The sequence below is a fragment of the Lithobates pipiens genome, unplaced genomic scaffold (genome assembly GCF_037356315.1).
Source record: "Lithobates pipiens isolate NorthernLeopardFrog02 unplaced genomic scaffold, aLitPip1_a1.2 Scaffold_18, whole genome shotgun sequence".
In the NCBI taxonomy this organism is placed as follows: Eukaryota; Metazoa; Chordata; class Amphibia; order Anura; family Ranidae; genus Lithobates; species Lithobates pipiens.
In genome coordinates, this window is record NW_027507758.1 from 647,294,335 (window position 1) to 647,317,753 (window position 23,419).

The 23,419-nt window shown below is 42.5% G+C and overlaps 3 protein-coding genes across 11 annotated transcripts in view; all 3 read left to right on the forward strand.

Moving 5' to 3' along the window:
* The window catches only part of LOC143989546 (uncharacterized), a 600,653-nt gene extending 590,268 nt beyond the window's left edge, over positions 1–10,385 (forward strand). For all 9 annotated transcript variants that reach the window (XM_077489712.1, XM_077489719.1, XM_077489711.1 and 6 more), the window contains one exon: positions 5,832–10,385. In XM_077489712.1, coding sequence (XP_077345838.1) covers positions 5,832–7,348 — 1,517 coding nt within the window. In that variant the 3' untranslated portion in view covers positions 7,349–10,385. The remainder of the gene's footprint in view (positions 1–5,831) is intronic.
* The window catches only part of LOC143989564 (uncharacterized), a 241,547-nt gene that overhangs the window by 178,101 nt on the left and 40,027 nt on the right, over positions 1–23,419 (forward strand). The gene's annotated exons all lie outside the window — the stretch shown is intronic.
* On the forward strand, positions 15,664–19,712 carry LOC143989867 (gastrula zinc finger protein XlCGF66.1-like). Its single transcript, XM_077490144.1, has 4 exons — positions 15,664–16,170; positions 16,444–16,578; positions 16,667–16,790; positions 16,907–19,712. The coding sequence occupies exons 1-4, from the start codon at positions 16,075–16,077 to the stop codon at positions 17,083–17,085; spliced, it is 534 nt and encodes a 177-aa protein (XP_077346270.1). The 5' UTR covers positions 15,664–16,074; the 3' UTR covers positions 17,086–19,712.

Consider the following 23,419-nt stretch of genomic DNA (forward strand, 5'->3'; position numbering starts at 1 on the left):
CAGGATTGGGGTGTGATTATGCGTTAGTGCCTGTGTTAGTCAAGGCAGTGAGGGAGACTCTGAAGTGGGAAGACCCTTTGACTCCCCCCCCCCAAACAGAGAAAGTTTTTCAAGCAGCTCAATAGGGAGCGACAATATTTTCCTTTCCTGTCTGAATTAGGAGATATCATTTCTGATGAGTGGAGCAAGATGGACAGGAAAAGTTCCATGCAGTCAAAAATCTTTAAACTGTATCCTTTCAAGGTAAAACACCTTGAATCAGCTCCTTTGGTGGATGCAGCTCTCATGCGTTTAGTAAAATATGTAACTCTTCCCTTAGAAGACACCGTACCGTATCTTTTAAAGATTCTTTGGAAAGGCGAATTGATTCAGATTTGAAAAGGATTTATCTGACTTCTGGCATGGCATGCCAACCGATACTGGCGTTGCCAGCGGTATCAAAGGCTATTGAATCCTGGGCTGATAATATTGAAGAGTTCTTAAGAGGGATTTCTATTGATACAGCGAAAGCTTCTCCTATCCAGGAGATTAGAATGGCTTTCCACCTTTCTTGGGGAGGCCTCTATTGATGTCATCTGCCTGTTGTCCCGGGCTATGTTCAGGGCTGTTTCTGCACGCCGTGCTTTATGGCTCCGTCCATGGCTGGCGGATCCAGCGTCAAAGCAGGCTTGGTGCAGTATCCCCTTTGAGGGGACCTCCTTATTTGGCAATAAACTTGATAGTGCCATATCCCGGGCCACAGGTGGGAAATCTGGTTTCCTCCCTCAAGACAGACGTCTTCAGAACCAAAAATGTCCTTTTTCAAGGAGGCAGAACTCTGATCGTGCTAGGGAAGTGTGCAGCTACAGGCCTGGCTGGGAGTTTTAGAGATCATGGAAGTCCAGACAGTCTTCCTTCATAAAGACCTCAAAAGGTGGTTCTTCTGGCAACCAGGATTCCGCTAAATACTTTTTAAATTGGGCCCGCTCAAATATGTCAGGTGGGGGCTCACCTTCTCCACTTCCGGCATGTTTGGGCGGCCTCAATTTGAAATTATTGGACCATCAAGATGGTATCCTCCAGTCACAAGTGGGTCTTCATCAACACCCCAAGACTAAGGCTCAGAGGAGAAAAAACAGGTCCTATTGACCTACGTGAACTGTTTACTGGATCAAGGTGCAGACGTACCCGTTCCAGAAGATGAACGTGGCGAAGGCATGTATTCCCCTCTGTCTACGATACAGAAAAAGAACGGCACATGGAGGCCAGTGATAGATTTGACCCATCTCAATTCCTTTATTCGCAAGGAAAAATTCTAAATTCTAAATCTTAATTCAGCAGTCAGTGCATCTGGGAGACTGGTTGATATCAATCGATTTGAAGGATGCATACTTTCACGTGCCAGTGGCAAAGGACTTTAAGCAGTTCCTCTGTAGGTGAACAATATCTACAGTTTACGTGTCTCCCCTTCGGGTTAACAACGTCACCTCGGGTCTTCTCCAAGGTCCTATTAGCAGTAGTGACTTTTCTCTGAGTCAAAGGTGTTGGTCTCCAACACTATCTGGATGACTTGCTTCTGCTATCCCAGAACAGAGATCAGTTCTTAGAGCACAAGAATTTAGTCATCCCCACCCTGCAAGAACTTGGGTGGCTCCTGAATCTAGAGAAGAGCCATCTAGATCCAACACAATCTCTTGTGTTTCTAGGGGCTCAGTTCAACACAGTGGAAGCCACTATCTCCCTTCCAGAAGAGAAGATCGGAGGGATCTGAGACAGGATTCACGCAGCCCTTACGTCATCTCACCTTTCTGCTCTCCAGTGCCTGAAAGTAATTGACACAATGACAGCCACCATTCCTATGGTGAAGTGGGCCCAATGGCACACTCGTCCCTTCCAGAAGGGGTTTCTACAACAGTGGGATTCAACCAGCCAGACCCAGCGCATACTCCTCACTCCAGCCATGAGGACATCTCTCCTCTGGTGGCTTCAAGGGAAGAATCTGCGCAATCACCATTCAATCATTCCCATTTCATGGGTCACAGTAACATTAGACGCCAGAAACCAGAGATGGGGCACTCATTGTCTTTCAGATGTGGCTCAGGGCAGGTGGACATTCCCATCTCAAAGGGTTGTCTCCAACATTCTGGAGTCTTTCAGGCACTCCTATCATTTCACCATCTAGTGGTGAATTCTTCAGTAATGCTAAGATTGGACAATACAACAGCGGTTGCTTATATAAGGAAGCAAGGGGGAACTCGCAGCTGGTCCCTATTACAGGAAGTGGTGCCAATAATGAACTGGGCTCAGAAAAACATCTCTGCGGTTTACATTCCGGGAATTCAGAATGTTCAGGTGGACTTCTTGTCACGTGTCAAAATGGACAACAACGAGTGGTCCCTCCACAGAGAAGTATTCGATTGGCTTCTGACTCTGGGAGTGTCTCCAGAGGTCAATCTGTTCGCTTCTCCGTGCAATCACAAGATGTCCAGATATTACTCAAGGTTCAGGGACCCTCAGGCATACGGGACAGCTGCTCTCACAGATTGCTGGAGGTTTCGGAAAGCCTATGCTCACAAAATGGGCAGTGGTAGAGTCTTCCCGACGTGTTTCGACCTATGGGTCATCATCAACCCCAGATGATGACCCATATTTTATGTTATTTTATTCTTTATTAAAAAAGAATTTTTCTAAAAACGATATCACACTATCTTGGCCTTATCTTTCCATCCTCCATGTCCGAGTTGATGCCGGAGTTGTCTCTCTAAAACACGGTGGTCATATACAGTCCTTCACACCGCAAAGATTATCCTATGATTCACGCAAACATGGAATGTTGATACCAATGCCTCAGCAGCTGGGCCTGCAAAGGTAATGTTGACTCTCTAGACATAAGTTTATTTAAATCATTTTCTTCCGGTAAGCCTGCACTTCGTAAGGTGGTGGGATTGGCACGACGGTGGAATTGTTTTATAGTTACTTCAAATTTGGATTTGCTGTTGTTACCACTACTGTTGAGATATCCGTATATTTAGGTTCACCAATATATGGACTTGATTGCTTATAAACAAATACTTTTTTTGTGGTTTTAGGATGTTATTTTTATACATGGGTTTATAATACAACTCACAGTCACATTGACACTTTTTGTGTCATATATATATATATATATATATATATATATATATAGATATATACTTTTGTCGTTTTGGGCACGTATATCTGTTCACTTCAGTGATTCCATTCTGACCCAACAGGCCTTGGTTCCCTCTGTTGTTGCTCCCCAGTTATCAAGACCCAGTTCCCCTGCCTCTCAGGCCGGATCTACTATCCCAAGGCACAATGTTACACCCATGCCCATCCTGTCTACACCTCAGGGTGTGGTTCTTGAGAGGGGAAGGCTAGAAGCCCTTGGTTGTCCGGAAGAAGCTATTCCAACCCTACGCATATGGTCCAGATTTACTGTCCACCTGTCTTCCAGGTCAAATTCTTGTAACTCTCCAGCAGTCCAAGATATATTGGGTTTTCTTCAATCAGGTCTTGATCTATCTCTGGCAGTCAGCTCATTAAGAGTACAGGTGTCAGCCATCTCGGCCTTCACTGTAGTTTCGTGGGCAAATCATGCTCTAGTACAATTCTTTAAAGGAGCCATTAGGCTTAGATCTCAAAGAAGACCTAGGTTCCACAAATGGGACCTCCCTTTAGTGCTGGACTTTCTTTCAAATCTCGGAAGAGATCCTGATGAACCTTTGTCCGTAAGAGACCTCGGTCTGAAGACTATTTCTTGGTGGCTATAACTTCAGCTGAAAGAGTTTCAGAGATTAGGAATCTAGGTTCAGAAGAACCTTTTCTGACCTTTTTTCCGGACAGAGCAGTATTGATTGCCATGTTAGGGTCAAACCCTAAAGTGACTTCAGTATTTCATGAAAATCAGGAAATTGTACTACCTACATTTAAATCATCGGACAATCAAGAGGTTCATCCGCTGGATGTAGGTTACATGTTAAAGCAATATCTGGAAGCTACGGCTCCTTTCAGACAGACAGTTTCTCTTTGTTCTTCTTCACAGCAAAAACAAGGGTATGCGAGCTTCGATCAGATCAATCTCGTCTCGGATTGTTCAAACCATTCAAAGGGCATACAAAGCAAAGGGCTTGGCTCCTCCTGAGGCAGTGACGGCTCATTCGACCCGGAGTATCTCGAGCTCGTGGGCAGCATCTCGACATGTCGCGCCGGAAATCATTTGTAGAGCGGCTTCCTGGTCTTCTATTAATACATTTGTTTCTCACTATTGTGTTCAACCAGCTGCTCTGTCTTCTATTCATTTTGGTTTACAAGTATTGTCGGTTGACAATGTTAAATAAATTTGGTTTTCTTTGCTCAACATTTTGCCCACCCGGGTGTGTTTGGTGAGTTATTTCCCACATGTATGCTGCCATGGAGCCCATCAGGAAAATTGAATCAAATTGTTACCGTAATTTTCCTTTCCTGATAAGCTCCATGGCAGCAGGAGTTCCCTCCCAAATGTCTGGAGTAGGCTAGTTACGGAACACGGATAGCAGCCAGGAGCAAAGATTTACGGGAGAGGGGTCCTATTGGGTAGGTATGGAGGCGGGGCTAACCCACATGTATGCAGCCATGGAGCCTATCAGGAAAGGAAAATTACGGTAAGTATTTGATATAAATTTTCCATTTTTTTTTTGCAAAAGTTCCACTAATTTTTAATTTATAGCGCAAAAAATAAAAAATTCCAGTGGTGATTCTATACCACCAAAAGAAAGCTCTATTTGTGTGAAAAAAAAGACAAAAATTTCATATGAGTAGAATGTTACATGACTGAGTAATTGTCATTCAAAGTGTGAGATCGCTGAAAGTTGAAAATTGGTCTGGGCAGGAAGGGGGTTTAAGTGCCCAGTGTGGGCAAGTGGCTAAAGTAAAAGTTTGCTAGTATTGTGTATTATATATAAAATTATTATATCCATGAAAAAAAGTCTCAGCTTTCAGTATTACTTTAATATAAAAGTCCCCCCTCCCCCCTCTAAACCTCCATATATCTTCATGTGTGACTCCCAGGTAAAACCCCCATATATCCTACTTCTGGGTATATTTATTATTATATATATGATATAAGATATATTACTTTCACTATTTCACAATATAAATGAATCCCTTATAGAAGTGATTATCTGATGTTTTTGTAATATAAAGGAATATTTTTTTATCCCCATCATAACAGATCATTAAACAGAATCATGCCGCTGCTACTAAATGTCCTATGCTGGCCATACACGGATCGATTATTGGACGAGAATATTCACACAAATATTTGTATGAAAATTATTTGTACATCCGATGAATGGACGAGTGTAATTAGAAAATTCCACTTCATTTTAACATTCAATTATAAAATGAAAGTAACTTCTGACCACAAACCACACACAGGATGTGAAAATTTGTTATATGGAGAAAAGTTTTCTGTTCTGCTCCTTCGAATTTTCCCTTCACTGTGGTGGAAAATGAATGCCGATTTGACCCACTAATGGTTAGAAAATTGGATGAATGTTTTTTTTAAAAGAAAGATGAGTTTGTGTTCGGCCAGCATAAGTGACATCAGGTGCAGGGAGCTTGTACCCACCTACCTGTCTATGACAAGGGAGTCTGTCATCCATCATATTATATTACACTCCTGTCTGATCATCTGTAATACAGCGTTTTACATCTTTTTTATATTTTTTTAATATTGATCTCTGAATTGTAAGATCCTCAGAGACAAAGCTGCCTGATGTGGGCGGAGTCCTGGTTTAGGGGAACCAATCAGCTGATGTCTAGTAATAATCTTTGTATTTCTATTTTAGTAGATGGACGGGAGATGAGGAAAACCTCAGAGGATTGTCTCACTTTGTCTCCAGACTGTAAAGTAGAAGATGAGGACATCACACAGTATAGTCCAGGAGAAAACCCGACTACCTCAAATGTCCATCCGGCACCACACAGTGTAGATGGACCATCGTATTCCTCTTATCCTGAGGAACCTCAGACTGTGCGGGACGGTGCCGTCCTTCCAACAGAGAAGAGCTTTTCCTGTACTGAGTGCGGGAAGTGTTTCAGATCTAAATCTAATCTTATTGTGCATATAAGATCTCACACAGGAAAGAAGCCGTATTCCTGTCCTGAGTGTGGGAAATGTTTTTCACAGAAGTCCCATCTTTCCACACATCAGAGATCTCACACAGGGGAGAAGCCGTATTCCTGTCCTGAGTGCGGGAAATGTTTTTCACAGAAGTACGTTCTTTCCAAACATCAGAAATCTCACACAGGGGAGAAGCCGTATTCCTGTCCTGAGTGCGGGAAATGTTTTTCAGAGAAGTCCGGTCTTTCCACACATCAGAGATCTCACACAGGGGAGAAGCCGTATTCCTGTCCTGAGTGCGGGAAATGTTTTTCACAGAAGTCCGGTCTTTCCATACATCAGAGATCTCACACAGGGGAGAAGCCGTATTCCTGTCCTGAGTGCGGGAAATGTTTTTCACAGAAGTCCTATCTTTCCATACATCAGAGATCTCACACAGGGGAGAAGCCGTATTCCTGTCCTGAGTGTGGGAAATGTTTTTCAGAGAAGTACAGTCTTTCCATACATCAGAGATCTCACACGGGGGAGAAGCCGTATTCCTGTCCTGAGTGTGGGAAATGTTTTTCAGAGAAGTACAGTCTTTCCATACATCAGAGATCTCACACGGGGGAGAAGCCGTATTCCTGTCCTGAGTGTGGGAAATGTTTTTCAGAGAAGTCCGGTCTTTCCATACATCAGAGATCTCACACAGGGGAGAAGCCGTATTCCTGTCCTGAGTGTGGGAAATGTTTTTCAGAGAAGTACAGTCTTTCCATACATCAGAGATCTCACACAGGGGAGAAGCCGTATTCCTGTCCTGAGTGTGGGAAGTGTTTTTCAAAAAAGTCCCATCTTTCCAGACATCAGAGATCTCACACAGGGGAGAAGCCATATTCCTGTCCTGAGTGCGGAGAATGTTTTTCAGTGAAGGACAGTCTTTCCAGACATCAGAGATCTCACACGGGGGAGAAGTCCTATTCCTGTCCTGAGTGCGGGAAATGTTTTTCAGAGAAGTCCAATCTTTCCAGACATCAGAGATCTCACACGGGGGAGAAGCCGTATTCCTGTCCTGAGTGCGGGAAACGTTTTTCACAGAACTCTGATCTTAACACACATCAGAGATCTCACACGGGGGAGAAGTCGTATTCCTGTCCTGGGTGCGGAAAATGTTTTTCACAGAAGTCCAGTCTTTACAGACATCAGAGATCTCACACGGGGAGAATCCACTTTCCTGTCCTGAGTGAGGGAATTGTTCCTCACTGAAGTCCAGTCTTCCTGTACATCAGGGATCCCACACAACCCTCGAGGTGTATTAGTGCCTTGAGTGCGGGAAATGTCTTCTATATGAATGTTGCTGGACATCACAGCTCTCATGTGGGGAAGAAGCACACCCTGATATACACCTCAGATATACTCCATGGCTGATCTCCATCATGGAAGAAACAGTTGATAAGGAGATCAGAGATCACCAAAGACATGGATGAAGTGTTGTACCGTGTCGGCCATTCATAGCAGGAGAAAAATAAAAATGGAGTCTTTACTTTTCATCCATTTTGTAGCTTTTGTAAATAATTAGCGGCCTAAAAATCATTGAATGAATGAATGAATGTTGCTCGCATTCCTCCCGCTGTGAAGTTATTTTTTTGTATTTCCAAAAACATGTTATGATAAAAGAGGTGAAGTCCGATGGCACAAAGGCCTCAGAATACACAAAGGGGCAGTGACTCCAATCATCAGTAACATGCGATTGTAGAAACAATATTCAGCATAATAAAGACATGTGGAATGTGTTGATATTCGGAGACTGTGACGGGGCGCCTTGTCTCTATGGACAACATGACAAAGCTGGTCATGGAAAGTCCAGTAATAATTGTAGGAAGTGTGTACTGAGATGTAGTCTTGGAAGAAAAGAGAGGTGGCAGAACAAGCCCCGGAATCTAAAGTATCCCTCATATTTTATTTCATACAATGATTTCCTATTACCATTGGTTCCATCTAGTGGCAATAATGTGGTATTGCTCTAATTTTCCGGATGGAGGTATTTCAGAAATAAATACTTATTCCAGTCTCTAGATGGAGCTGACGATCATAGGAAATCACATCAGTACAATTATATCACACATTTATAACATCTGGGACAATGCTTGTCATGCTCTTCCAACACATTTTCTATTTATAGTCCCCTTAGTTTCCTTCATCAGGAATGATTTCATACTAATACCTGAGATCATACACTTATCAGTACAGTACACACTGAAGGATATAAGTTACAGAGCATGTAACCCCAACACGTCATATTCCTGATATGTGCCTGCTGTCCCATGTACTGGTATGAAGAACTCTCCTCTTCTCTTCGTATTGATTCCTTTGTGTGAAATCTCTGGTGATCCTGCCACTCCCTCTGCTTTCCTATTAAAAACTGATCACTCTAGGCATGAGCACAGTGTGGTCAGTGTGCGGGCTGTACTGAGAACTCAGCCTGCTCTCCTCCAAAGATTAGACTTCTGCTGGCACATCTCATCTACTGGGAAGACCAGTGCACTGCTTTTTACCTCTCCCAGCTCTCTATGCAGTTGATAATAGAGGGTATGTTATTACTTATAAAAAAGGGGAAAAAAGGTATTTAAAATATTTCTGTTGGCCAGTGTGTGCAGTAACTTTTTTATTAATAAATTTAGTAGAATGTTTACATGTGATCTCTGGTGGTAGAATTATTCCTCTCACTCCGACATTCATGGTGATCCCTCACATGTGTGGTGCAATCACACTCTACATACACATATACACAGTATGAGTGTGTTTACAGGTGTGCGGGGCAATTTTTAATATACATTTTGTCATTTTTTGTTTACTTGTTTAATTTTTTTAATAATTTTTTTATAATTCATATTTTTTAAATTGTTTATTATTTTGTTGTTATTTAACTGTATTTCTCTCACAAGTGGATAACAAACCCCCCATGTGATATCATTGGGCAGGTGACAGGTCCTCTTTATGAGACATGGGGGGTGTATTAGACCTCCAATGTCTCCTCTACCCTCCAATGCACAGATGGCGCTCTGTTAGATGTTTCCTTGGCGGTATCATCCGGGGAATGAAGAAACAATGAGGACTACCGGCTTCATTCAGAGGAGATCGGGGGATGGACGTTCTCCAGTCTCCTCTCTCTTGGCTTCCTTCCTGGAAGTGGTCTCAGGTTCCCAGGATGAGCAGGAGAGCCCAGGAACTACACTTGGGGGTCATACAGCCCCTCAGATCACTCTGACTATGCAGCTGGGAGCCGGCTGAAGAAATCTACTGCCGGGATTGGCTTGTGATTAACCCTTCACTCTCTGGGTGTACTATGTACCTCCAAAGATCTAAACTGGTTAACATGTTTGGGGAGGTCCTAATACTGGGGGATGTACTAATCCCGGGGGTCCTAATCCTGCCTGTGAAGGGACATCTCTGTGATGTACAGAAAGTGCTGCAGTTATGCTGACATTTATAAAGGAAATGTTACCAAAACAGCACACAGACCCCCCTGAGGCTCTTCTGTGTATTTGGGGGTCTTTGGAGGGTCTTTGTGCTGTTTTAAAAAAAAATAGAAGCCGGCAATGAAATGTCATTTTCTGTAAATTTAAACTGATTCATTTTTTCTTTGTAAAATGTCACATTTTCTGTAGCCCATCCAACAGGAAGAATGAAAAACTGTATAGAGAAATATATACCAGACCCTTTGCTTTCCTCCCCCCCCCTTTCCCTCTCTCCTCCCTCCTTTTTCTCTTCCTCCCTTTCCTTTCCCCCTTTCTCTCTAACCCCCCAAACCCCTCCCCCCTGTTTTTCTTTCCCCTTTTCTATTGAAGTCGCTGGATTGTATATTATTCTTATTCCATCTTTATTAACCAATTAATATAGATACACGTCCATTGATTGCACGTCCCCCACAGCCATCGTGGGGGGGGGGGGGGCTTGGTGGTGCTCTGACCTCGGCTGAGGCTTTGGGTACTGGGGAAGCAACATCTCCCCTCGCTTTATTCCTCCTTGTTTAATTTCTTCCATTGAATGTAATGTTTTATATATGTAATTCAATTTTATACATAGTGCGTAATAATTACTTGTCAATATTCCCCTGACGAAGCGCTATAAAGACCGCAAAACATGTTGAGAACCATATCCATGGAAACCCACCATATCTTGAGCCTCCTGGTTTGGGAACTTGTATGCTGGTGACATTTATGGATTGTTACTTTGCAATTTTTACAAATGTATCAAATGTCTTGTCTTTTGTATTAATAAAACTGTATAATACTTTTTATCAGTATTGAGTATACATTGTATAATATCTGTACTGCGATAGTCCTGCTTCAATGCTCTTTTCTGGGTGACTATATATATATATATATATATATATATATATATATATATATATTATGTATAGTTTATCAATCTTTCACCTAGATGGTATAATCAAAAAGACGCAGTCCTAGCGTCCCTAAGACGCATATAACAAAAAAAGAGAGAATAATATAGTTCTCCCAAGAGGACCACTTCTAGGACACAGTGATTGATTCAAGAAAGTTTTATTACATTGAAAAAACCACACAAATTAATGAAAAAGAGGGACTAACCGTTTACCACACAGGTAGTATAAAAATAAGACAAGGTTGTCATATGTTAAAAAGAAGGGGAATCGCAGCTGCACACACCATTCACACCCGCATTCACAGTACCCAAATGGAACAATCACTTTAGTCAAACATTAGCACTTGTAATTGCAGACTTATATAGTAGTATAAAGCTCAATTCTCAAAAGCCAACATTATAATACTGATGCAGTTACAGAGGAACTTGGTTGTAGACTAAAAATCTTGAGTGAAAACCCCGTGTAGATGTGGGGGGTGTTAGGAGAATTGGCGAGTTCTTAGCTGCCATGTAATCAGAAAACACACAGGGTATCGTTATTACTGCCCACACGTGGATTATGATCAGTCCCTTTGGATTCTGAATAACTAGACAGATTAGACCTGGTGAAGCAGGGAAGTAATTATATTGAAGCTGAAATAATCCGGAGGAGCAGGCTTAGGCATTGAGTCACTTGTAGAGTGTGGATACGTCTCCAAAGGCCGTCAGATGGGGAGGTTGAAAACCGGGGACAGGAACAAACACAACTGTGTAAATAGACTTCGTTCACCACGCCATACACCCCGGTCCTTTCACTGCACCTCTACCCATCAGTCCTGATTAACACATGCTCAGGGTGAGCCGATATCCCGACGCCTTGAGCTTCTCCACTCCACCGTTCATGCAGGTTTTTTGGTTCCAATCATAAGATTACAAGCTGTCGTTCCTTTTCCATCTTCCTGCAAACAGGCAATCCCCCAGCCGATGTGCTGATGTCATGCTGACATGTTTCACTAGCCAATCAACTCGAGTTTCCTCAGAGCTAGGAGGGGTTTTGGGAGCTGGGCTTAAAGTGGTTGTAAACCCACTTTTTGTACTTTTACCTATAGGTAAGCCTGGAATAAGGCTTACCTATAGGTAGTGGAAATATCTCCTAAACGTGCGCCATTTAAGAGATATTTCACTTGTAGTCCACGGGAAATGTGTACGGCGCATGCACGGGGAAGAAACAAAACAAAATTCAGTTTCCTCCCTAACATATGTCACTAGCCGCGGCTCCTGTGCACATGCATGGGAGAGACGTCACGTGGCTCCAGCAAATCACAGAGCCGGAGTCCACGGCCCCAAAAGAAGAGAGAAAAAAGATGGATGCTGCCCACACAGGGGACATTGCTGGATTCTTTTGCAGGTAAGTGGGACATAATGGGCATGCATACTAGCCCATTATACTTTTCTTTTGCAGGCTGTAGCAGCTAACAAAAGAGGAAGTAACACTCCTCTTTAAATAGTCTAAAAAACGATGCAGTACCTGTGTTTGACCGCTGGATATCACCCATACCACCTTCCATACTTAACAATCAGCAAGGAAAACATTGAGTGCACTGGTTTATGTATTCAGCCACAGAAGGGAGCCTTATGTTAAAGATAGCAGTTTTAGACCCGAAGAGCGAACCATCGCTCTTCCCTTGTTCATTCTATTAGCATATATGTCGCCACAGACAAAGGCCTTTTCCGGGAAATTTAAACATAAACAGCGTGAAGAAATGTGAAAAAACGTATTTACTCTCGCGCTTCACTAAGGCTGAAGGGCTAAACGTTGCTCTTCAGTAGTCACTTTAATCGCATTATTGTGAATTGAGCCACCGAACAGGGGGAAAAAAAATGTGAATGCGGGTGTGAATGGTGTGCGCAGCTGCGATTCCCCTTCTTTTTAACATATGACAACCTTGTCCTATTTTTAAACTACCTGTGTGGTAAACTGTTAGTCCCCTCTTCTTCATTAATTTGTTTGTGTTTTTTTTCAATATAATAAACTTTTTTGAATCAATCACTGTGTCCTGTCTCTTGGGAGACCTATATTCTCTCTTTTTTGTTGTTATGGAGAATGGATGGGCATGGATGAGCCATGGATGGGCACAGATCAGCGCTGTGGGCACTTCAGATCAAGCCCACAGCGCTGCTGCACCCGCTCCGTCCTCTCCTCACACACTGTCCCGATTGGTGTGAGGAGAGGGGAGGAGCTAAACTGGACATGCTCTGGTTTGTTGACAACTGATCACTCTGTCATTGGACGGGGCGATCATGTGGTAAAGGGAGGACCCGGCAGTCATGGACATTCCCGGGTGCACACCCCAGGGAGGTGCATGGGAGGAGTGATTCTGAGAGGACGTCCCTGGACGCTTTCCCAGAATTAGCCAATCGCTCTGTAGCCATCTTTTGACTATGGCCCGGTCGGAAAGTGGTTAATTGGGGGCGGGGCATTCATATTATATGGGTGTGGTTCTACAAGAAGCATATTGATAACCTATTGTACAATCACATTTTATAATACTGTATATACAGGAAGAGTTATCATAATAAGGACAGACAAGAAGGTCTCCCTCATTAGTAAAATGATTTATGGATTTGGTTTTAGTCTTTAGGGCTCATTTACATATTCAGCAGCATCTGTGTTGGAACAATTTTCAGGGAATGGTTGTCAGGCAGCTGGGAGGCAATATATCACCACTTACATTAACACTGAAAATCTGCACCACTACACAAAGAGGTTGCAGAGGGAGAAGGGAATGTAAAGTGGGGGAGGGGGCAGTAGGGTGAAAATGGTAAACAGGGAGTGATGGGGGACAGAAAGGTGAAGAGGGAGCAAAGGAGAAGAGGGGGGCAGAGAAGAGAACAGGGGTAAGGAGGGGGTAGAGGGATGGGGTGAAGAGGGGTGAGGGAGGGGGTGAGGAGGAGAAGAGGGGGGCAGAGAAGAGAACAGGGGTGAGGAGGGGGTAGGGGGATGGGGTGAAGAGGGGTGAGGGAGGGGGTGAGGAGGAGAAGAGGGGGAAGGGGGTGTGAAGAAAGGGGAAGAGTAGTATAGAGGGGAGAAGGGGGCGATAAAGGGGAAAGCTCAGTGAAGAGGGGTATGGGGTAGTGATGAGGAGGAAGAGGGAGTAAGAGGGAAAAAAATGTAAATAGAGGTAAGGGGGTGAAGATGGGGAAGGAAGGGCAATAGGAGGGTGAAGATGGGGAGAGTTCAGTAAAGAGGGGGATATGGCAGTGAAGAGGGGGTGGGGTGGTGAAAAGATAATGAATGAAGAGGGTTAAAAGACAATAAAGAACGGTGGAGAGGGGCAGAAAGGGAAGACGAGTGGGGTGAGAAGGACATGGGGTGTAATTAGGGGTATGGGGGGAGGAATAGGGTACATGGGTAAATTTTCTCCTAGAAGTGGACAGCTGGCAATGATATCACATGCTCAGTGCAGATAGGAAGTTGGGAGCTGCTCCCTCCAGCTAGGTGGTGGGACATGGAAGGGGGAGGGGTAGCCTTTTCTTTCCACCAGAACACCACACAGCACCCCAATCCCCCTTCTTCCACCACACACAGATGACTCTCATACAAACCCCCTCCCCCCACACACACAGCCCCCCCACTCCCCTCCTCTGGGTACTACCACCTCTCAGAGGATGGGATACACAGTGAGAATCAATGACTTCTACATACCTGGCAGGGTTGGAGAAGCCAGGCATTCTCTGATACCCATCCACTGATAATCACTGCATGTTCATTGGTTGCTTACAGACCCACCTTAGATGCTGATTGGTCTCCCTGTGTCTAAACCCAAAAACATTTACACTTTATGCTGTAATTCTCAGGATAGAGTCTGGGACACAGACATCATGGCACATATAGCTAAAGAGAGTGACTGTCCTGGCAAATCAGATATACAGTCCATACCATACAAACAAGGCCGTGTTCACACTACCAGACATTTCTCAGGACTGCAGTTCCTCTGATCTCCACAAGGTGGTGATCTCACTTCTACCCAGACAGGAAGTCTCTATGGGATACAGAGAGGAAGTGATGTCAGGTACAGACAGGAAGTTCCGAGTGAGAGGTGAGTCGGAAGGAAGTAGAGAGACGACATTGCTGGAAGTGGCAGAAGAGGAGGTAATAAGATCTTATTTTCTATTTACACCCAGTAACCCCCCCCCCCCCCGTCATGTCCGTCCTCTTCCTCCATAGTCACTGTGATGTCTTTTATCTCCAGCAGATGATGATACACACATATATAGTGTGGAGACCTAGATTAACCCCTTCAGGGGCAGAACATTTCCCAATTTATGGAGCCGGAACATTCTCTTCATTTTGGAGATAAATTCTAGTAATATGTTCCTCTAAACAAACAGCACTGATAATAAATATACACGACAATGGCGATCCTGACCATACATGGCCTACAAAGGGCAATTATTACACTACACAGGCAGCCAATGGGCAATCATTATACTATGCAGCCAACACAATCATGGAGTGCCGGGGCCAGGAGTATGGAGCATAGAGCCCCTTACATTGCTGGTCAGGAGGAAGAAAACATTTCCTAGGCTGCCATGAAGAATATGTTCCATCATTGGTGTCAGAAGGAGGAAAATACTGAGGGAAGTAGAGGGGATGAGGGGTCTCTGAGGAGGTAGTGGGACTAAATGTCTCTGGGACCCCTGAAGAGGAATTGTAGATGAAGGACTTTGGGGTCCTCTCAGGAAGTGATAACACTGAACAACTCTGAGAGGTTAGTGGGGCCGAAGGGCTGTGGGGGTCTCTGAGGGGGTATTCAGTGGTAGGTTGTAAGGCTCTGAGGTAAGAAGGGGATTTAGGGCTCATAAGGACTCTTGGCCTCTGATGATCCTCCCAGCTCACTTGCACTTACAATTCTGACCTCCTTAGAGTACTCCTGCCAGCAATGAAGGAAACCTTAACCTCACCGTCTTACTGGTCAAGAAATATATTGCAGGACACAAAATAGACCAAGACTAAGAGTACAACCCCTCCCCACTGCTGTCCTCTTCCTACCCACACTGGGTTGCTATTGGCGAGAACAGAACATCTCCCCCACAGCTCTCTACTGCACCAGCAGCATCCTGCAATCTGATCCCTTCTCTTACTCCAGAGAGTGACATCACTCCTGTCATTCAGCAGGCTGCCGGAGATTGGAGTCTTGCTGCTGGAGTTATGCTAATTAGCTGGCCAAACATCTTGATGATGATACATTGACCTCATAGCACTGCCTATGAGCAAACAAATCAAAGAAATATTGTATTTATCATTCCTTATCTGCAGATCTAAAACTCACCGAATCCAGTTAAGAAAACCCAAAAAAAAACAACAGACAAAAGGGAATTTTTGGTCCGGCAGGGCAAGAGGGTCCCAGGACCTCAAAAATGTAGAAAACACTAAACAGTCCAGATTAAATATGTTCCCATGAGGGCAGTAGTTCTTCAATATACGGCAACCCTTCTATTAGCCCCCTCATATCTACATCCTATTGTGTTACGAATACCATCCAAATAATTCTTCATTTCATTTACCAAAGTTATCCATCTAAAAGGAGACCTGTATAGATCAAATGAGGGTGCCAATAAGGATGGAGGAGGACCGGAGTCACATGACTGAGAAGATACTAAACCTCACCCTGGAGATCATCTACCTGCTGACCGGAGAGGTGAGGAGGATTCTGGGAGGTCACATGACATCACTCTTATCTCTATTAATAAAACACAGACCTGACCGGAGAGGTGAGGAGGATTCTGGGAGGTCACATGACATCACTCTTATCTCTATTAATAAAACACAGACCTGACCGGAGAGGTGAGGAGGATTCTGGGAGGTCACATGACATCACTCTTATCTCTATTAATAAAACACAGACCTGACCGGAGAGGTGAGGAGGATTCTGGGATTCTAACATGATATTCCTATTGGTTCCCCAATACAGAGATTTCCTCTTGTGAAGTCAGGTGATCATATGACCATCACAGTGCCTCCATGTGACTCCCTAAAACCTGAGAGACACAACATGGAGAAGATTCTAGATGTCACCAAGAAGATGATGGAGCTTCTGACAGGAGAGGTGAGGAGGATTCTGGGAATTCTGGGACATTATCCAGTAACAGACAAGGGATGTGTCTGGATGGTGACTGTATCATTGTGTGTGTCAGGTTCCTATAAGGTGTCAGGATGTCACTGTCTATTTCTCCATGGAGGAGTGGGAGTATTTAGAAGGACACAAGGATCTCTACAAGGACGTCATGATGGACAATCAGCCGCCCCTCACATCACCGGGTAAGAGGAGACTTTATTGTAAAGGAGAGAGCAGTACGGAGGCTCCACCTAGATCCCCCATCATCTGATAAACACATAGAAACAATGTATTCAGTCAGTGTGTGTGTTTCCTACAGATGGATCCAGTAATGGGAACCCACCAGAGAGATGTCCCCGTCCTCTGTATTCCAAAGAGGAAGATCACACAATCCCTCATCATTACAAGGTTTGTGGTACAAATCTTCTTCTAGAACATGGACTTGTGGAGCTAATGTATCATTTTTTTTTTTTATGTGAGCTTATATTTTACATGTGATATTGTCTCTCATTTTCTTGGTTTAGAGTGGAGATCCAATGGATATAGAATTTGAGGTGAAATCAGAAGAAGAAGAGAGGTATGTGAGGGATGATCAGCAGTCTATGGAGGAGGATGGAATAACGGGGACATTTATAGAGGAGGACACTCCTACAGAGATCAGCACAGGTGGGTCATTAACACTAAATACATTCCTCCACCCATACTGCTCACTGATTGGTCCAGAGTAGGGCGGGGGCTGGGTGATATCAGCCTGTAATCCCCTGGTCACTTTCCTGAGCTGTGTTCCCCGTCCTGTATTCCTGGATTTCTCTCCGATAATCTTCCTTCTCTGTGCTGCAGAAAAATGTATGTATCTAGACTGGATTTATGGAGATTCCAGCGCTCAGCTGGCAGCAAAATGTAGATTTCTTACCATAGACATTGCTCAACAGAGGCACCAGGGTTAGAAGCCTTGGATCTTCTCCCTCTTGTACAGGTCTAGCAAGATCTCTGACAGAACAATTCTCCAAGGATTACTTGCTGACTGTGGAGGGAAATGTCTGTATAGTCTCAGACCCAAGTCACTGAGTGCAGTCTCAGGAGATGGGAGGCAGCGGTGTGGGACCTCTGCAACTTGTCTCATGTAATCATTTCATCTTCCACTGATTACTGAATACCAATATTATGAGTCCTGACCCTTACACTGTATACTTTATATTCTACATTACATACTCCTGACCCCTGCACTATATACTCTATGTTGTACATCACTCTTATAATATATAGTCATCACTTTTTCATCCTATATAATAAGTTGACATTTTATATCTGATGATGTGATTGGAGCACAGACTTTTACATGGTGATAATAATGTGATAACATCCTCAGACTTTGGACCCTTAAACAGAAAGTGATAATGAGGGAGGAGTCAATAACCCAATGATGGTGGTCTTCAGGATCAGTCCAGTCTTCATCTTGGTTATTCTCCCCCCATCCTCACTCTCTGATCTCTGGTGGGGCTCAGCCCCGCTGTTATTCATGACTAAATCATGGACTAAATAAGGAAGGTCAGGACTTCTTGTGTTGGGAAGATGGCAATGAGTGATAGAGGGGGAGGGGACACTCGTCCTATAATCCCCTCATCACTGTCATTCCTATAGAAGACAGTTCTCGTTGTTTCCTCACTCTCTGACTAAGGTCCATGAATAAAGAAATGATCTGGTAGGAGATCAGAGGACCCATTTACTAGTTACCTTGAGGGGGGAATTGTAAGATCCTCAGAGACAAAGCTGCCTGATGTGGGCGGAGTCCTGGTTTAGGGGAACCAATCAGCTCATGTCTAGTAATAATCTTTGTATCTCTATTTTAGTAGATGGACGGGAGATGAGGAAAACCTCAGAGGATTGTCTCACTTTGTCTCCAGACTGTAAAGTAGAAGATGAGGACATCAGGAAATGGAGCCTTTCGGCTTCATTTCCCGGTTCCCTACTGCGCATGCGCGAGCCGCGCGGCGCAATCCGGATGGTCCCCGCTGCCTCTGGGAACTGTGTGTTTCCCAGCAGGCAGCGGGGCACTTGCGCAAAGGGGCGGGCAGTTGCGGAAAGGGGCGTAATCTACGCCCCTTTCCGCAGACAGCTATCCCGGAAGTGGGTGCAGTTACCTGGATTATCCAGGTAACTGCACCCCCCTCCCCCCTGAAAGGTGCCAATTGTGGCGCCGGAGGGGGGGGGATTCCGATGAGCGGAGGTCCATTTTAGGGTGGACCTCCGCTTTAAAGAGGAATTACTTCTTGGGACCTCCGAGTTCCAAATCATATGGTATTTAGGAATCTTCATGAATGTACAAGTGTGAGTAGATGAATGGTGTATGTGTCTGCGTGTATGATTGATGGTAATCAGGTATTTCTGAATGTTCTTGAGTCCTCTCATGGCATCTCTCCTCCCTCTAAATACCATCTCAGACAATAAGAATAGAATAAGAAAATTTATAATAGGCTCAGCCCAAAAAGTATGGCTTCGCTTCTTTTCCATTGGTTAAAGAAAATATAATAATTTACTTTTTAGTGAGTTTAAGGTAATACCACCTTCAACCACTAGGAGTGTCTGAGAGCAGAAAAATGTATTCTGAACTATCATGAAAATAAAATGTTCTATTTTCATAATTTGTATATTGGTGAGAAGAATATATATCTTTACGTATTCTGGTTAACCGGTCTAATATAAAATGCGCTCAGTATAATTTTGAATAATCACTATTACATAAAATGGTTATTTATATATATATATATATATATATATATATATATATATATATATATATATATATGTGTATGTGTGTGTGTGTGTGTGTAAAATATATGTTAGATATATAACTATATATCTCTCTATATCTATCTAACTTCATATCTTATAAAGACTGGTCTATCTAGGATATGTTGTATATATTAATCAATATCACATAAAATGATTATGTATATGGATAAATGTATACTTCTGGTATATCCGATGAATATTTGTTTATCTAAAAATACATGCTATGTGTACATTTTTATACAGTTATAATCACGATTCAAATGTCTTACATAATACTGATTGGCATCTTAAAAAAATTGTACTTTAGAATTTGTCCTAAATGTCAACCTTTATATTTTCATCTTATAACAGAATTATCATTAGGTCAGTAGATACTAAAATTGTAATCGTATCTGTGACCTGGAATATAATATAATTTGAATGACTTATAACCACATGTATTTTAAACATAATACTGACTGTGCCATTTAAAGTGCCCTTTGGACAGATTAAATGGATATTTAGAGATAAATTAGCTATCTACCCATCTCCTAAAATCTAACACAATGAGTTGTGTTAGCCAAGGGTGATTTCTATGTGTGACCAGACTAGACACATATTTGCTTTGCTTTCCGACAAGGACAGGTAAATGTTTTTTTGGTTTCTGTTTCAACACACAGATTATATTTTTTAATGGTTGATGCATTAAAACTTGGTAAGCATATGAAGTCACAAAGACCTCTAGTTCATCTGTTTTGAGGCCTACTTGAATTTTAACATCTCTGCCAGTAGATTATAAAATGTATTATTTCTTCATCATAATTACAACAGTGGGTGACCCTCTTTGGGGTCTCTGAGGTGTCCTCCTGGCAATTATTGGCTGATTTATATATACCCTGATGAAGCCACAAGGCAAAACATGTTGGGATAATAAACGACCACTTAATCTCTGCTCAACTGGAACCCTCTATATATGATCCCCCAGCTACGAAATTTAAAGGAATATTACTCTTTTATTGTTTCACTTTAATCATTATTAAAATCACTGCTCCTGAAAAAACGGCAGTTTTTAAAACTTTTTTTTGCATTGATCCATGTCCCCTGGGGCAGGACCCGGGTCCCCAAACACTTTTTAGGACAGTAACTTGCATATTACCCTTTAAAATTAGCACTTTAGATTGTGAACTTTTGAGTCCCATAGACTTTAATAGGGTTCTAAAGTTCACACGAAGTTTAGGTCTGTTCGCAGGTTCTGGTGCGAACCGAACAGGGGGGTGTTCGGCTCATCCCTACTCAGCACACAGACTTTCTTCAGCTATTCTTCAGCATACAAAGGGTTATTCCGCCATTTTAGATTCCATGAGCACATGGTTTACTGTTAAGAATTCTTCTATCTTTGAAACGAATGAACTATACTAGAATTTTATCATTGTACTATATTTGTAAGTATTATTTTTCTATTTTAGTGTGTACAATAAACACACATTTTGATTTACGCTGACTCAGAACTAATTAATGAAATTCATTTCACAATCACAAGTTTGTCTTCCCAAATATATATGTATATATATATATATATATAAATATATGTATATATATATATATATATATATATATATATATATATATATATATATATATATATATATATATTTACATATTTTTACAATAACCCAACACATTGTTATGTCCTATTATTGATTTTAATTATTTTTCCAATAAACATTATTATGTTTTAATATTATGGTTTCCATTATTATTTGTATAATCCTGTTGCAAGCTTCCCCTCTTTTTTGAATATTTTACCGTATACTAATACTTCACTTCTGTGTGGTAACGATGGAAGCAGTCCTGGATGCAGAGACCAGTTTGCCCAGGACAGGAGGAACAGAAATAATGGGTGTCACACCTAATTTTGCATCTGCTACAGACACAACATATTTTTTGTGGTGCTCTTTGGGTCGGGGTACCGGGGTATCAGGAAAATGCCTCTCATGCAGCCGGGTCACTGCATCTGGATTTCGGCCACAGCACCTTCTGGATACAAAAGGGATGTAACAATCACCTCCTGAAACTTTAGGAAAGATCCACTTGTTGCTGTTGTTTTGTACAACACAAAAGCATTGTACAGAGCCAATTTAAATAAATATTGTCAGATATTTATACTGAAATAAATATTAACAGTATTATATTTAGGGAATTCTGCAAACATCTATAGTTAAGGATATTTTCACATCTTTACACAAATCAACCAAAAAAATTAAAATTGGTTTATCCATGCTAGTTTGAAAACAAGAATGAATACAGCGATGTGCTAAAATATATATATATATATTTATTAACTAAAAATTCAGTGTAAAATAATATCAAATATAATTGGTGATAATACAAAAAGATATAGCTTCAAATATCAAATATATGGGTGATACAGATGATGAGAAATTTTACCATAAGCTCTTGTTACAAAATATCATGTTTCAAAGTTCATGATGGCTTAGTAAATAGCTTTCTGTGGCTCTATAGCAGGGGTTCCCAACCAGTGGCACAAACAAAAACTATGAATTAGACTGAAATGTCACTTACATATCAAATCGCAAAGGGGCCATCCCCAAACTGTTTCCAAAAAGTTGGGAGGATAAAATTTGTAAAAAATGTCTTGGTATGTTGATGCCTTAAGAGTTCCCTTCACTGGAACTAAGGGGCCAAATCCAACCCCTGAAAAACAACCCCATACTATAATACCCCTTCCACCAAATGATTGGTACCAGTGCACAAAGCAAGGTCCATAAAGACATGGATGAGCAAGATTGGGGGAGAAACTTGACTTGTCTGCAAAAAGTCCTGACCTCAACCTGATAGAACACCTTTGGGATGAATTAGAGTGGAGACTGCAAGACAGGCCTTTTCATCCAACATCAATGACAGAACTCAAAAATGCTCTTCTGGAAGAATGGTCAAACTTTCACATAGACACCCTCCTAAACCTTGTGGACAGCCTTCTCCTAAGAGTTGAAGCTGTTATAGGTGCGAAGGGGGCAACTCAATATTGAACCCTCCAGACTAAGACTGGGATGCCCTTAAAGTTCATGTGCATTTAAAGGCATGTGTCCGAATACTTTTGATAATTATGGATGAGCCGAACACCCCCTGCTTCGGGTCACACCAGAACTTGCGAACAGGCAAACAATTTGTTTGAACACGTGAACACCGTTAAAGTCTATGGGACACGAACATGAAAAACCAAAAGTTTTCATTTATTATATATATATATATATTTAAAGGCTTATATGCAAGTTATTGTCATAAAAAGTGTTTGGGGACCCGGGTCCTGCCCCAGGGGTCATGTATCAATGCAAAAAAAATAGAAACTGACTTTTTTTTAAAGAGCAGTGATTTTAATAATGCTTAAAGTGTAACAATAAAATTGTAATATTCCTTTAAATTTCATACCTGGGGGGTGTCTATAGTATGCCTGTAAAGTGGCGCATTTTCCCATGTTTAGAACAGTCCGAGAGCAAAATGACATTTCTAAAGGAAAAAAAGTCATTTAGATTGATCGTGGCTGTAATGAATTGTCAGGTCTTGGCAATATAGATAAAAATCATTGAACAAAAATGCCATGGGTTCCCCCCAGGCCATTACCAGGCCCTTCAGGTCTGGTATGAATATTAAGGGGAACCCTGCGCTAAATAAAAAAAATGACGCAGGGGTCCCCCAAAATCCATACCAAACCCTTATCCGAGCACGCAACCTGGCAGGCCACAGGGAAAGAGGGGGGGACGAAGAGAGAGCCCCCCTCCTGAACTGTACCAGGCCACATGCCCTCAACATAGGGAGGGTGCTTTGGAGTAGCCCCCCAAATCATCTTGTCTCCTGGTTGATGGGGACAAGGGCCTCATCCCCACAACCCTTGCCCAGTGGTTTTGGGGGTCATGGGGCTTATCAGAATCTGGAAGACCCAAAGATCCTTGCCTCCCCCCCTGTGTGAATTGGTAGCGGGCACATTGTACGGGAGCTTCCCATGGTAGGCAGAGCTGTTGCGGCTTTTCTTAAAAAAAAA